The 15,598-nt window shown below is 43.2% G+C and overlaps 1 protein-coding gene across 2 annotated transcripts in view; it reads right to left on the bottom strand.

Annotated features, from left to right (window-relative positions):
* GK5 (glycerol kinase 5) overlaps positions 1-15,598 on the bottom strand; it is an 831,314-nt gene that overhangs the window by 424,319 nt on the left and 391,397 nt on the right. For both annotated transcript variants that reach the window (XM_069618275.1, XM_069618276.1), the window contains one exon: positions 4,575-4,706. In XM_069618275.1, the coding sequence (XP_069474376.1) occupies positions 4,575-4,706 (132 nt within the window). The remainder of the gene's footprint in view (positions 1-4,574; positions 4,707-15,598) is intronic.

Here is a 15,598-nt window from a genome sequence, read left to right as displayed (position 1 = left end):
CTGGAGCGTTATGACGTGGAGCTATATGCACGGAGTCCTTAACTGCATTCCGAGTACAAGCCGCTGTCTTGGGAGTCGTCAATGGGGGCCGCCAGCTTGGAAAACAACTAGACAGTGCAATAGAGGTTCCTTGTGAAAGTGTTCCTAGTCAGACACAGTAACATGGAGACATGATACCAGCAGTACCATTGCTGTCTGAGATTCTAGCATTTCCACAGGGCAAAACATAGTACTTCCTCTCAGAGGGAGTGACACAGGGACTACTGCTATATTCACCCTCTGGCAGGCACATCGAGTAGCAGCCAGACCACCCCAATGCCCTCTGGCTCAGCACCCTCATAGTAAAGCATGGGGAGTGCCACTAAACCACAACAGATGCTAGTTCTCGCGCTCTGAAACACCTGTGTATGGGTGTGATGTAAATAAAATATCATATCATATCATATATCAGTTATTGAGCAAGTAATTTTCTCCCATTTATATTAACAACATGTTAGGACAGCATCCTAACATGTTATTAATACAAATGGGAGAAAAGGACTTACTACAGAGTACTGAGATCAAAGTGATTAAAGAAGAGTAGAATTATTTAAAGTGCTTTCCTTGCAATCCGCAATTAATAGTACTAGAAGGGTGTCAACAGGGAAGTAAGACACCACTCACGGAGGTTGGGTTTTCGGTGTCTGGAATAAGACGATATCCAAGTAAGTTGTACGGAAATCTACAGGCAAAATTAGGTTTGTTACCAATGGTGGCATTGGCAGGCAGGGAGCAGGGGACCAGAAGTAACACCATCTGCTGAGGATTTGTCTGGGTGCCGGAAAGATCGACAGATGGAGAAAATTGTTAAGGCGAGTTTTCCTGTAGCATTTACATGAGGTCAAAGTTAGAAGGTTACATCATTTGAGACAGGTGGGGGAAGGGGAAGCTTTGCCATGAGCCGGCGAGGTGGCAGAGAGGAAGTGCAGTGAAAGAAAGTGGGAAACCGACCAGAATGTCAGAGGCAGAGGAATAAAGGGCGAAGAGATCAGGCTAGGGTCCAGTTGGTCCGCAGGGCATCAGGCTAGGGTCCAGTTGGTCCGCAGGGCATCAGGCTAGGGTCCAGTTGCTCTGCAGGGCAAAGATTGGGGAATGCTGGGAGAAAACGAGTGTTAGGGGAAAGGGCCCCCAACAGAACTGTAGATGGGTTGTTAATTTTCTTAGAGGGAGGGGGGACATGAAATTTGGAAGTATTAGAAGTTGGTTAGGATTTTTATTTTTTTATTGATATAGCTGTTATACAACTTTTCAATATAGTTATTATTAAACAGATCGTTATATACAATTTAGATGAAGTAAAAGAAAAAAAAAAGAAAAAGTTTAAATTCTTAAAATCTTGAGTACAAAAGAATATCATTTCGGTTCAAAGACTCATATTACAACTGATCCCTAAATATAACAAACCAATTTTAAGACAAGTAAATGTTACAGTATTATAAATCACTCGTACAGTATTTACAGACAGTATTACAAATTACTCAAACAGAGCAGAAACAGAAAACAAAACGAAATATGCCGTGATTAGGATAGTGGCCGCATCTCTTAATTAGACTAGTGCTTAGTCACTTAGACCATCCTAATCAAAACGGTACCAGTGTTTATAACGAACTTAAATTGTAAATTTCAGTCTATTCCAGGTCTTGCATTACTCAAAAGTTCTGATGACCATTAGAGATCATATGCTAAATACTGGTAACGATATGAGGGTTTGGCACTCCTTTCATTTTTGCAATAGTAATTATGCTTCTAAATCAAGTAAAAGTATATATTTTACAATTGCTATTTGCAAGCAGACAGAGTTTGCATGAAAAAGTCTCTCCCATAGTTCCTCGGAAGTAAGGATTATCTGATCTTGAAAATGGGGTTGAAATAAAAGAATGTGTTGGTTTAGCACTCGCTCACAAGATGTTGCAAAGTTTCATTGGTCAATCGGTTAGTGCAGAATCTACAGAAATTCTCTTGCCTGTCTAACTGTTGTCTAGAGGCCCGTAGATCTCTAGTTAAACACAGATATAGACGAAATCGGAGGAATGTATTTCGTAACTTTTGCTGAGGGAATTTTAATAGATATGTTAAAGTTGTTTTAAATTTCTTTCCTTCAAAAGGATTTTCACAGAAGTTTTCGTAATTTTTGCAATAGGCCATAGTGGTACTCCAATCTAACCGCCACAGCTTTAATTTTCCACGAGTAGGATTGTGTTTCAAGAGAATTTCTGAGATACTTGCTGAAAACATCAATGAATTTACAAGATTACGCCATGATCGTGGGTATGCATGAGAAGACTCCAGCATGTACTTCGCAGGTTTTGATGTTATAGAAACAAAGTTAGAATCAGGTATGAGAATAAACTTGCGGTATAGCGCAAGTAATTTCCAATTAGCCATGATAGTTTATGATTGATAGTTTATTTATATAGCGCCTATACACAATGTGTTTCAAAGCACTTCAAGGCAAGGGAGGGAACAAGGGAAAATACAATGACATTCTTACAGGCCTTGAACAGCAAAGATGTGAAATTAACTATCGTATTCGGCCTGATGACATTTCAGATAGTGCAAGAGATAAGACATAGATAAGGAAGGGAGGAAGAGAGTGGGAAGGAAATGGAAACAGACAGGCGACTACCGTACTAGGTCTGACGACATTTCTGGTAGAGCCGGAGAAAAAACAAAAGGTGAGGGAGAGGGGTGCAGAAAGGGAGGGGAGGAACAACACAAGCGACTATGATACTAGGCCTGATGACATTTCAGATAGTGCTGGAGGGGCCCTGGGGAGGAAAAAACAGTAATGGGAGGGTGGAGGAAACAGACGAGGTTGCTATCATATTAGGTCCAGGGACAATTCTGCTAGAGTAAGTGCATAGAAGAAAGCAAGGGGAGGAGATAGGAAAGGGAGAATGGAAAGGAGGACAGAACAGAGAGTAAGCAGTCAAAAAGAGTGGAGAAGCAAGAGTGGGAAGCGGATACAAATGCAGAAGTCAGTAGTAACACATAATGTTGAAAGCCAGGATACAAGATGAAGATGGGACTAGCATGATTCAGGAAGGCACCAGGTGGGCGAGGCTTGTTAAGTGGTGAAAATGAGCAGCAAACAGGAAGGCATCAGGTGGGCGGGGCTTGCTAAGTGGTGAAAAAGAGCGGCAGGCAAGAAGGCACAAGGTGGGCGGGGCTTAGGCCAGGTGACCTAAATCCACTTGCACCTGCTCCCCATCTGCATAACATGTAATGACGGAAGGCCTAATTCGTGTCTTAAGAGACACATTGGTTGACTCATCGGCAGGTTTAATACTCTCTTCCAGTAAAGACCTTCAAGTTTGTTCCAGAAAGTGAGGTTCCTTATTGATTTGGTTTCGCTTCCGTACAAAATTATAGCTGACACCTTCTGTATGTAAAAGGTGATAGCCGGTTGGTAAGAGAACTTCCTGTATTTTCCTTGTATACGAATCGCTTGCGAAGCACAGGCAGATGTGCTTCTCTGTAACTCAATGACATATGGGTCATCTTTCAAATCATTGTTGATACTCACGCCCAGATATCTATACTCGTTTACGGCTTCTAATAGATTAGTGTCTAGGTGCCTTTTATAAGTAGTAGATCTGGATGGTTTTTTATTTTGCGAGCGTAGTACCGTAGTTTTATTTGTGTTTCTTTCCAAGCCATTTGTATGGGTATATTGCTCTAAAGCAGACAATTTTTGAAGACCAACGGGTGTCTTGGATAGCAAGACAAGATCATCCGCATAAAGGAGCCAAGAAACTCCATCATTACCTAAGCGCGGAGGATCAGTTGTTGAGTGTGAAAAGTTCATTCGTAAATCATGAATGAAAAAATTAAATAATATTGCTGCTAGGATGCAGCCTTGTTTCAGACGGTGAAACATCCAAATTGGGGCAGACAAGTCTCCTTGATTATTTAGTCTTATGCAGATTGACATATCAAAGTGGAGTTGGGAAATGAAGTCCACAAGGGTTGCCGAGCATCGAGCTGCAATTAACTTATTTAGCAAAAGTTTGCGACTGACTGAATCAAACGTGGACTTGAAGTCCACAAAGGCAAAATATATGCTCTGTTTCGAGGACTGAGCCTGCTGTTGTATTGCAGTTATTGCTGCCAGATTTATAGCAGTCCCAATACCGGGAATAAACCCTGTTTGATGTGGATCATTTTGTTCCTTTTGCACTAACCACTGTGTAAAGTCACGTAGGATGAGTCTACAAAATAACTTCCCAGGGACGTCTAACAGCGTAATTGGGCGGTAACTCTGAGGCTGTTGACGGTCCCCTGGTTAGGAAATTACTAGCGTGTACAGCGGAAAGGCACAGGATGAATGAATGTATACACTTTCATAGCATACACTAAATGCAACCTTTTATCAAAGAAACTGCACATACGCAGCGTATTCAGGGCGCTCCCTCCCATCGTCCCCATTGGAGGACAGTAAACAGTCACTGCATTCTTCTCACAGGCTAGAGATAACCAGAAAGATAAAGCAGCAAGGGCAACTTCTACTGGATAGATCATAGGGCCTACCTTACCTCAGGTATGTTTTGTAAAACCCAGACCAGCCTCAGGGAAACATGCTGCGTCGTGAAGGTTATCAAACTTGCAGCTAGAAATCGGTTTCTTCGAGTAAAGAAATGAAGCATTTTGCTTGAACCATGGACTGCCTAACGATAAAGAAAAAAGAAATGGAGCAAGTTATTTAAATATACACACTTGACCATGTCCCGAATATTTTAATCTTGTAAACAATACATGATTGCAATAGCGGATACCTATGTAAATGGGCGCCGCACAGCAAAATCTGCAGGACTGCCGCGCCTCTCGAAATTAATGTCAGCAGGATTGCTGTAGGGGCACATTGGCCCACTAATACATGCCAATGCCAGTAGAGAGGGGGGGGGGTGGTGTGTGTGTGTGTGTGTGTGTGTGTGTGTGTTGTTTAGAATTATGTATACATTTAGAATATAGGACACTCTCAGCAAGTATAAAATAACTTAATTTCACTTCACAGGGAGCAACGGGCAGGACAAATGAGTGGCCCATGCCTTACTCGGATTGTGGCAACAGAAGTTAGCCAAAAGACATCATTCAGATTGTGTTTTAGGCTAGAAAAAGTTTGCAATGATGTAAAACAGTATCATCATACAATTTAAAAAACAGAAGGGTGAGGTACATTTTGGTACAGGCCACGCTGCTTAGTGAATAATGTTCAGGCAATCAACATTTTGGAAAATAGCTAAATTAAGGTACAGTGAGGTACAATTATTTTGCCAAATCACACAATTTGGTCGAGTAGGTATGTCGGGATCTGAAAGCACACTTTCTGCTTATGGCTCTCCAGATGGTAATCACTACAACTCCCATCAGGCCTAGCCAGAATAGGCAATGGTGAGGGACCATGGGAGTTGTAGGCCAAAATATCTGGAAAGCCGGAGGTTGCAGACCCCTGCCCTATGCAATGTATGTAAACCATAAACCTTTTAAGCCAACATGACACATTCCAATAGATAGATGCTAGTCCATTCTGTTTTTCCCTGCATTCTGGGACATGTCTTGGATTTATAACGGGGAAATCAAGGACTTCAAATTCCAGAATACAAACACATATTTTGGGCCTACACTAGCATCTGCCAAATGGAATGGGGCATGTTGGCAAGTATGCTACACCACAACATCTCAACTTGATACTACTTTGCACTGGCACTTTTGTACCTTCTTGCTAAGTCCTTTGGTGGCTGGCTGGATCGATCCACAATGAACAAGAGAAGGGAGGATTGAATAAAGTGACGAGGAAATACCAGCCAGGTGGACGGTAGAACGCGCTCTGAAACACGAGCGCGACAGAAATAAAATAATTTTAAAAAAGCCCAGATCTGGTGATAAAGAACTCCCTCTACCAAGTAGAATCCTCAACCACAGTTTTACATGGTCGAGGGACAGCGCAAACACTGTTGGGTGCAGAGAAAAAAAGATGATGTATCTCCAGTTGGGTTCAGAGTCAACAGGGATAGATTAGCAAGGCCAACACAAACCGGGAAGTATTATTCGCAGGTAGACAAAGGGATCGCAAAAGGAGGAAGGATAAAGGAAAGATAAACGCCAAGTGGGGAGGACCCCTGAAAGAAGCACAGGCAGGGCCAGAAGGGCCAAAGTAAAAAACGCCATGTAGGTAGGATCTCCAGCGAGAAGAAGGCAGGTGCAACCACAGGCAGGGCAAAAGAAAACAAGATTCCTGGCTTCAATACATATAGGATAGCATTAGACTCCACAGAAAAGGAGTTGTTACAAAGTGTGAAGTAGTACGAAGAGAGTCCATAAATGGAGCGCACCTGAGCAGAACTGGTGCCGGGAGATGATGCCTAACGTATGCGCAGAACTGGGAGAGGTCCCGAATGTCTATGTACATTGGACAAGATGGCCACACCCATTTGAAAGCTGCCACTGTAGCGGTGAGTGGAGTGCTGGGTAGACTCTCATTCCTGAAAACAAAACAACCAATGTCATCGTCGGTTTAATCGCCAGATGGGGTAATCCTTGTGCCGAGAACCTTGTTGGCTCACCAAACAATGATCTGTAACAATTGTAACAATTGTACACCAGCATACACCAGCATACAATATTTAGCTTCATTGCTTTTCTTGATAATACTTTTTACTTTTTACTTTGAGTTCTGCAAATTATACATTTGTGCTAGGGTTTGAAGGGCATGGATAGTGGTGATACAGTGGCCCCCAACGTGTAGCTCAGGAGCCACATGTTGTTCGCTGCACCCTAAAATGTTTGCGAGTTGCTCTGGGCCATGGTAGGTAGGCCTAGAAGGAGGTGCTGAAGGGATGAGATCTCAGTAGAAGTATAGCAAGGACAGGGTCGTGGATTGTGCAAGAATGTTGGACAATGAGCCTGCTGTAGTTCCAGTTGGCTTATTTTTGCAAATGCAAGATTTGAGTTTGTTGCCACCATGCACATTATTTTTCAGAAAATGTCCCTACTTATTATTGCAGTCATTGTCAAAACTTTGTCATGTTCACATACTTTGCCCAGCTAACAAATGTATTCATGAGCAAAATAATTGTACCACGTGCCAATGTTTGTGTCCTGGAGAAAATGGTCACATTCTGTTCCTTTGTACAGCTAGTAGAAGCATAACGGACAAATGGGTGGCATGCATACCCAACTTTCCTTTATTAAATAATTTGCATGCACTGCTTTTTGTACAAGTGCGATTTTTGTTTGATGTCAGCCTCCATTATATTTATCAGAAATATTACTTTTAGTGCCACCTATATTTATTGTTACATATTGTCCTAATAGAAAAATAAATTGATACTCTGCCCATTTGCCACGTGGATAGTAGGCAAATAAAGCAACATTTTTCATTTTTAATTTGTCCCATATTCAAATCCAATTAAGTTACTGATCATACGTTTACATTAACAAGCCAATTATGGATCCATATACCTCGTTAACACCACCACACCCTGCTATGAAGTGGTCTTCAATGTTCAAAGTTTTGACCAATGTTTTCCACAAAAGTTTGTGGAGGACCCTTTTGGGCAGAGAAAAGAGGCCTCAAATGCTTCAGAAAAATGTCCCCCTAACCACTTTTTCACCAATGTTACAGGCCCCTGGTGCTATATGCTGCACCAAATGCCATAACATGCCGAAATACATTTTAGGAGGTAACCTGTAAAGTTCCAGTGAAGTGATCTGTAAAGCCTACCATGCAATGACCAGTGTTACTTAATCAATGTGTATTCAATCATATTTCTCCATTGACAGTTGGCAACGTTTAAAAACGGATCATATTTCATAGAATTCACAGATTAGAATCAGCCCACTATAAAAAAGCAGCTTTAATATATTCATACACGGTATATATAAAAACCTTATTAATTATGTAAAACATAGCTTCCATGCTTGTCCACGCTTACGAAAAACAGAGAAACAATGATCAATTAACAGAAAATTAGCCAAATGTGATTCCTCCTGCACATCATTTTCATTTATTGAGTGGTGGGTAAATTTAAACGTATCATTAGCATCGGCCTCCTACATTCTGGGGACCTTATTTCAAAGATTTCTCCATGCTGTCGTATATGTGTAGGCAAGTCTGCATATAAGGCGAAAGGGGGCAACTCATGTATATTTTGGACAGCTGCCTCTCTCCACATCAGACAATCTCTGGATTTAAGAGCTATTTTGAGTTGACTTAATGTGCCACATTTAGTTGTATCCCACCCCAGTATCCAAATGGACAGAGCCTTACAACTCCCCGTACAAGTATTTTTCTTTACAGGGGGTAGGAGGGGGGAGCCTGCAATTACACTTACACTGACATTCACTTTATTATTAGTAGAAAATCCCAGATGTGCTTTCAGCTCCAGCCTTGGCCGATTTTTGTATTCACTCCTTCACCACTGGAATCTCCCCTCTCTCTCCTCAAGACTCCCTTGTGCACCCAACTCCTAAAAAGCCTTCTGTCCATCCTACCTGTCGGGCTAACTATCGCCCAATCTCTATCACTCCTTTTTCTGGGCAAACTTCAGGAAAATCTGACCATCTCCCAGATTACTCTTCACACTGAAACTGTTGGTTGTCTCCATGATCATCAGTCTGGATGCAGAGTAGTCAGAGGCACAGACACTGCTCTCCTGAGCACCCATGAAGATTTGCTTTCCAATCTCGACTCCAGAATCCCTTCTCTCCTCATCCTCCTTGACCTTTCCTCTGCTTTCGACACAATCAATCACACCATCCTGATCAATCAACTCTGTGAGAACCTGGCCATCACGGATCAGGACCTGGAGTGGCTGACCTCTTTCCTCCTGGACCGATCCTCCCAGGTCCAAAATGGGTCCTTTCTCTCCACCACCTCTCTCTCTCTACATGTGGTGTTCCCCAGGGCTCCAACCTCCCATCCTGGCTCTTTAATCTCTACGTGGCCCCTTTGGCCCACCTAATCTCTACCTTCTGCTCCAACTTTCAGTTTTATGCAGATGACATGCAGCACTCTTTCAGGCTCGCTACAGCCCCCCCCCCCCTCTCGCTCATTTCTAACTGTCTATCCGTGATTCAGGAGTGGTGCGCCTCTAATGATCTCTGCCTTAATGCCAGTAAGACAGAGATCCTTCTCATCGGGACCCCTGCTACCGCTTTCCCTCTCTCACTCTGACCGCCTTCCATGGGCCCTCTTCCTTCGCCTTCCCGTGAGGCAAAAAAACCATGGGGTAATCTTCGACTCCACTCTCTCCTCCTCTCCTCACATCAAAGACCTTTCCAAGAAGGCCCATTACCAGCTGCACCTCCTTTTCTGAATTTCCCCCAGCCGTTCATTGTCTCCAGAGCCCTGGTTCTCTCTAGGTTGGACTACTGTAACAGCCTCTTTCTCAATCTGCCTTCCTCTAGTCTATGCCCTCTGCAACTAATCCAGAACAGGACTGCAAGACTTATCCTTTGCCTCAAGCCCAGGGACTGTATCTCTCCAGCCCTGAAATCTCACCACTGGCTCCCGGTGGCTGCAAGGATCAAGTTCAAGGCCGTCTGCATCATCCACAAGCCTTTCTGGAGCAGAGGCCCGCACTGCATCCAACACTTGCTTCCTAAATACCTTCCTTCTCAAGGCCTTTGCTCGGCTGCCTCCAACTCTCTGAGGGTCAGACGCTTCTCTAGGTAGAGAGTAGGGGGCAGATCACTTTCCTCTGCAGGTGTCTCCCTCTGGGACGGACTCCCTGCCCATCTCAAACTTGAGCCGGACCACCTGAAGTTCCGGAAGCAGCTCAAGACTTCCCTTTTCTCCTCTGCTTTCTCTCTCTCCTTTCCATGCTGACCTATCTGCCTGCTGCACTGACTGGTTGCTTGGATAGCCTCAGAGTCTCACTGTGTACCAGGCTCCTCTATGACCAGTCTCTCTCGCACTTCCTCCGGGTAGGTCGCGCACTAGGAGCTGTAACTGTAACCTCTACAGTCCCACACCTCCTTGCACTTACCGAGAGCGGTGCTGCCCTGGCTGCACTTACTCAGAGCAAAGTGCCCTGATCGCACTTTCCCTTTCCCTCTCCCTTGCAGTTCTCCCGTCGCCTTCCCCTACCGCACTTGTACGATCTAAATGACGCAAGGCCTAGTAAGATCATTTGTCTCGTCTTCCCTCCCTTGTCTTATCACGCCTAAATACACATGTCTACAGGCACGTTAAAAATGACTTATCATAGCATATCATAGAATAAGGTAAAAATCTTATCTGGGGCGACACCATCTAACTGGACACCATTTCAGCTGATAAGGCAATACCAGGTGCTCCAGGAGGGAGACCTGCTATTTGGCACAGGAATTTATTTTGCAACCCCTCCACGTCATGAGAGTTCGAACAACCCCAGATTTTGCTGCCACAAAAAATGATGGAACAGATCTTTGCCTTATATACCTCCATGCACTTGTCCAATTGGAATGCCCCAAACTTGAAATAAAATCTTTAAAAGCCCTTTAGTCTATAATGATGCCCTTTCAGCTGTCTTCCTAAAATTAGTGACCCAAACATCACTCTTTGAGAAGAGTAGGCTCAAATAAAAATGAGAATCCCCTCAACTCTACATTGATTTAAAAACCAGCTACAAAGTGTCACACTTTTCCTGAACACCATCATTTTTGTTTTGATCATATTTGATTTGAAACTATAGTACCCAAAATAGTCATTGGTGTATAGCAGGTCCTGTTGTAGACCTGCCAGGGTTAGGTCCAAAATAGTAATGTGACCGGCATAAAGAAGCGTGTTATAAAATGTACTTTTCAGGGAGGGTGGATGAACTTTCCTAAGAGAAGTACTAGGGTCAAAGTCTAGAAGGAAAACATTGTGGCCAACGGACATCCCTGCTTTTCACCTTTATTGGTGGGGGAAAGAAATGTCCAATTCCCCCGATCCTGTTTATTGGACAAACGCGAGGTGTCTGCCTATCACAATTCGATGACATTTATTTAACCCATAGGACCCAAATAAAATGTAACTTATGCCACGAGATGTTTCTATCAATCAGATCAAATGCTTTCTCCAAATCTGAAAAAGGCCGCAAATAATCTCCTTCCCTTAACCATATTTCTCCATGACAGTGCTCAGAGTGAAGTAGTGGTCTGTTGTACTAAGCCCTCGCCAGAAACCAACTTGGGAGAGTGTCAATATAGTGTTACTTTGAGTGTACTCCTCCAGTCTGGGCAACACATATTTAGAGAATATCTTGCTGGCCATGGAGAGGCTGATGGTCCAAGGACTACTCGTCCAAGGAGGTGGCATAAGGCCTGTATCGACAATTGCATTAAACATAAAATAATTCAGTTTCGTTCAAAAACATGTCCATCTCTAAAAGCTCTCATTGTTTCTCAATACATTCTATTTTTATTGTCTTTCAGCAATTTTTATATGCACTTTTGAAAATATAAATCTGGCCAGCCATGCATAGTTCTATTTTCTTTTCGAGATTCTACATTCTGCAAACCATGGGGCATCCGATTTCTATAACATGGACTGGCTGAACTGGGCGCCGCCATTTGGCAATAGGTCTGTCCTGGATAGTTTGAACCAAAGACTCAAGCAAACTGTGGCCTCTCAACTGTTTAACAGTTTTAAGAGGATCGGCCTCATTACGAGTTTGGAGATAGCCATGCCTTTAATAAGGGCATGGCTGCCTCCAAACTCGGGTCCGGGTCTGTGGTCCCTGAATAGGGAAATACTGGGCCATTCCGACTTTGGAGGGCCCGGTATTTCCCCCATTCAAGGAACCCGGACCCGGACCATCCCCATCCCCATAGGGCTCAATGGGAATGGGGAGCATGCTAACAATGGGCCCGTTAATGACGGGCCCATTGTTAGCATGTTGGTCCCCTCGCAGGACCCGCAAAGGACGTCTGGTCTGACCAGACGTCCAGAGCGGGTCCTGTGAGGGAACCTCGTAATGAGGCGTTACAGGGTTAACGGCGCCGGCACCTTTACCGGCGCCATTAACGCCTTACCGCCTCACTTGTAATGAGGCCCAATATCTTTTAATATCTTGTGAATTGGTAATTATTTTCAATGCCTTCTTGTCAAGATCATGCATCGCCAACCAGTCCCCTATAGCTGTCGACCATCTTCTCTTCATAGTGCCTACTCCAGGCTATTGGAAAATTAACTCAAGTGGATAGTGATCACTCTTTATGCAATCAGAAGTGCACATTTTCATAACATTTGTAAAGAAAACAGTCCAAAATAGGAACAGTATTACTGGTCTTGTATTCCAGAAATTAACCATTTGCCACTAAAGATCCTGGAAAATCCTCAGGCAGAATCCGAAAATACATCCGACTATAAAAGTTCCATTTGTTACCAATCTTACTGTCCAAAAATGTGCATGACATTTCTTTAAAATATTTAGCTTGATAACCTGAAGCCTGTGGTAAAGTTTATTTAGTCCTATCATACTTTTGAGCAACTTGACTGGTCCCGTTTGAAAATGTCCTCCTAACCACTCACTGTCCTCAACATTTCCTGTAAACAGCCATTTACTGCCAAATGGAGTTAACGGCCATGCACATTTGCTTTACTAGAAATGCACTTGGTGTAGATAACTTAAGTACTGCACATTTAAATGTTCAGTAAGCAGTCTAAGTTTATTACATGTATAATTTGTGGTACCATAATTTTTCCACCAACTGCGCGCTGATATGTTCTGTTAAAGAATGGATGTTGGTCACCATTTAATTTGATATGCAAATTTTGCTACTTCCTCACAAAAGGTTGGGGTTCCCTTCTCTAGGCAGTCCTCAAAACCATTATTTTATAACCTACCGCAGGCCATTACAGTTAGGAAAAATCCATTGTGCAAACTAGTTCCACCCCAAAAAGAGCAGTGCAGGCCAAACTGCTAGGTCTCATCCCTTATGCACAAGATCACAAGCAACCCAGGGCATGTTTCGGCTTCAGTGGGCGCCATCAGAGAGGTGTATGTAGTTTGGGACTGAAGGCACAGCAAGCTCTGGTCCTTCAGCTGGTCATGCTCGTAAGACTCGGAGTGACAATTGCGAAAATTATGAGCGATTGCTTGGAGGATTTGAATGAATCAGAACCAGTGGCATTGTCTCCATACCAGTGTTTTTCAGCCTACCATGCCATTACAGAAAGGGCAAGAACATTCCGGAATTAGGCTTGATCCCATCCCAGAAAGGGCAGCCCAGCTCAAACTGATAGATCTCATCTCTTATGTACGAGATCACAAGCAACCGTACACGCGTTTCAGTGACCTATCCAAGGAGGCACTATTTGCCTACTACTATAAACAGCGTTATTTTGCCTCTGCATTCATGCCTTTCACTTGACAGCACAATACAGAGTTCATCTCCACCTATGATAAGTGATGAAATCTCAGAATAATTCCTGTGTGTGCTTATGACTTTTATCAGGGAGACAGTGCAAGGGTTAGTGCAGAATGTGCCTGGGGAATCACAGCTTTTCCCGATAGGTGTCATTGGTACTAGCAATAAAATGCCTCATCTCATAAGTTGCTCCCCGAGTCAAATAATTTTTTGCATCAGTATTCACAGAACTAAACCAGGATCCCACTGGGAAGCAACACAGGAGGAAATGAGCACGAACGCCCATCAGAATTGCATTCAATATGTTTCTAAGAGAAAGAGAATAACTTACTTGAAGTATTTTTATTAGATCTAATCATAGCTAACTAAAGTTGACATCAATCACTTATTTGGTACCCATCAAAAGAAGAAAAATCATCCACTTAAAAGGGATAGTATATTTTCAACCTATGCCGCTAATGAAGTCAGAGCCATTTGCATTTAATACTCAGCATTAGTAGAGACCTTAGAAGCTACAAACGATAGTGGTCAATGCTTTGTGTAGATTGGATTTACAGAGATTCCTAGGAGCAAAAGTTAGTTCTACAGGAACAAATTCTTCAAAGTCATTCCTGCAAGGAGGGATAGCGAATCCTGCCCCCTTTCTTAAAGGGAAGGTCTACATTCTTAATCTAAGGGCAGACACTGTTCTATGGAAACAGATAGAGAACTGGAATTGTTGGGGCCCAACTTGGACCATCGATATTAGGTTGTTAGTGCGCTCTTTCCTGTATTCCTAAAGCACTTTGTGAATGATTAGGATAGGTGTCGAAAGCTTGCAGGTTCACTCAAACTAATTTATGAAAAATGCATCTCCCAGGGACCCACAACCTCTGCACATTCAAGTTGTATGCTCAAGGTATGTCTAGAGGCCACGGTGGCAAGGTGGTCCATCTGCAGAATCCTCCAAGAGCTGGATATCCATCAAGCAACAAATTGGGTGACCTCAGATTCTTTGCTCAGCTTTTCACATTATCCACTCCAAGAAATTTGATTACCATAAGCGGGTTGAAACATATCAAGGGGTCAGTTCCTAAAAGAGATGATCTTTGATAGGATTAGAATCTAGAGTCCACTTGGAAAAAGCAGACTGGGGAGCTGACCGAATATGGAGCTGTCTTTTCTGCAGATCAGTTCACTGTCACCAGTGAGTACATTTCTAGATCTATTTCTTTCATTGTCAGGCTCATATTGGGTATTTCATGAATTCATCCCCTGAACTTGCTCCTCCAATGTAAACAGACTATGGTTCATTTGCATGGTCACAACCATTACAATGAAAGAAAAATTACATTTATGGTGGTAATCCAGGAATGCCACTGAACTGTAGTTGTATTCAGCTTATAGGACAACACCAGTCAGAGGCTCGATACAATTCTTCTATAGTGAACAGTTCAAAAAGCCACTCATTTAGATAGTGCGACAAAGTCATCTGCCTGGTTACGGGGTGGTGGGGTGATGGTGCGGAGGGCAAGGTAACCTGTGGAAGATGGGCCCATGAGAGGCACAAAGGGAATCCCCTGTTCACCCTCCCATAGCCATCTACATGAGGCAGGGTACAGTTGTAGGTCTCTGGAGCTTGATACTGGTCCTTTAAGGGCCACCCATGATTTGTGGTCTCCCCCATACCCGTTGTAGGCTAATCTTCCTCTGTGTTCTAATAGCGATCTGTACAGATTCCCCTCCCCATGACAACATCTGGACCTCCCATTAGCCAAACACAAGTTCTGAGACCATATATTCACACCGCCTTAACATAATTCAACTTTGTAATAAAGAAACACATCAAGCAGTCACTGTTACTGAGAGCCCACATGATGGATAAACCCTACTCCTTGATTATTCATTATGTTGCCCTCTTTGTACTACAACTCCCATGATTCTTTACCACCGAATATGCTGGTTAGGGCTTATAGGTGTTAAGGTCCAAAACATCCGGGGGGCCACATAATCAGTGCCCATGCCCTACTCCAAAGTCCAGTGAAATTGTCCACAAGACCCATATTCCGTTTAGGATATGATATTGGCAATTGTTTACCAAAAACATTTCCACTTCTGAGTGAAACAATCTTAATAATTAATTGGCCACAGGCAAAGTCTCCTCTCAGAAGAGATACAAATGTGCATTTTCATCAAAGAAAAGTACTCCTCACACACAGATGATTGCAACTCACTTTGTAAT

Source organism: Ambystoma mexicanum, chromosome 10 (assembly GCF_040938575.1).
Source record: "Ambystoma mexicanum isolate Mex_15411 chromosome 10, UKY_AmexF1_1, whole genome shotgun sequence".
Lineage (NCBI taxonomy): Eukaryota > Metazoa > Chordata > Amphibia > Caudata > Ambystomatidae > Ambystoma > Ambystoma mexicanum.
The sequence above is the reverse complement of the archived record's forward strand: the minus strand, read 5'-3'. Positions and strand labels throughout refer to the sequence as shown.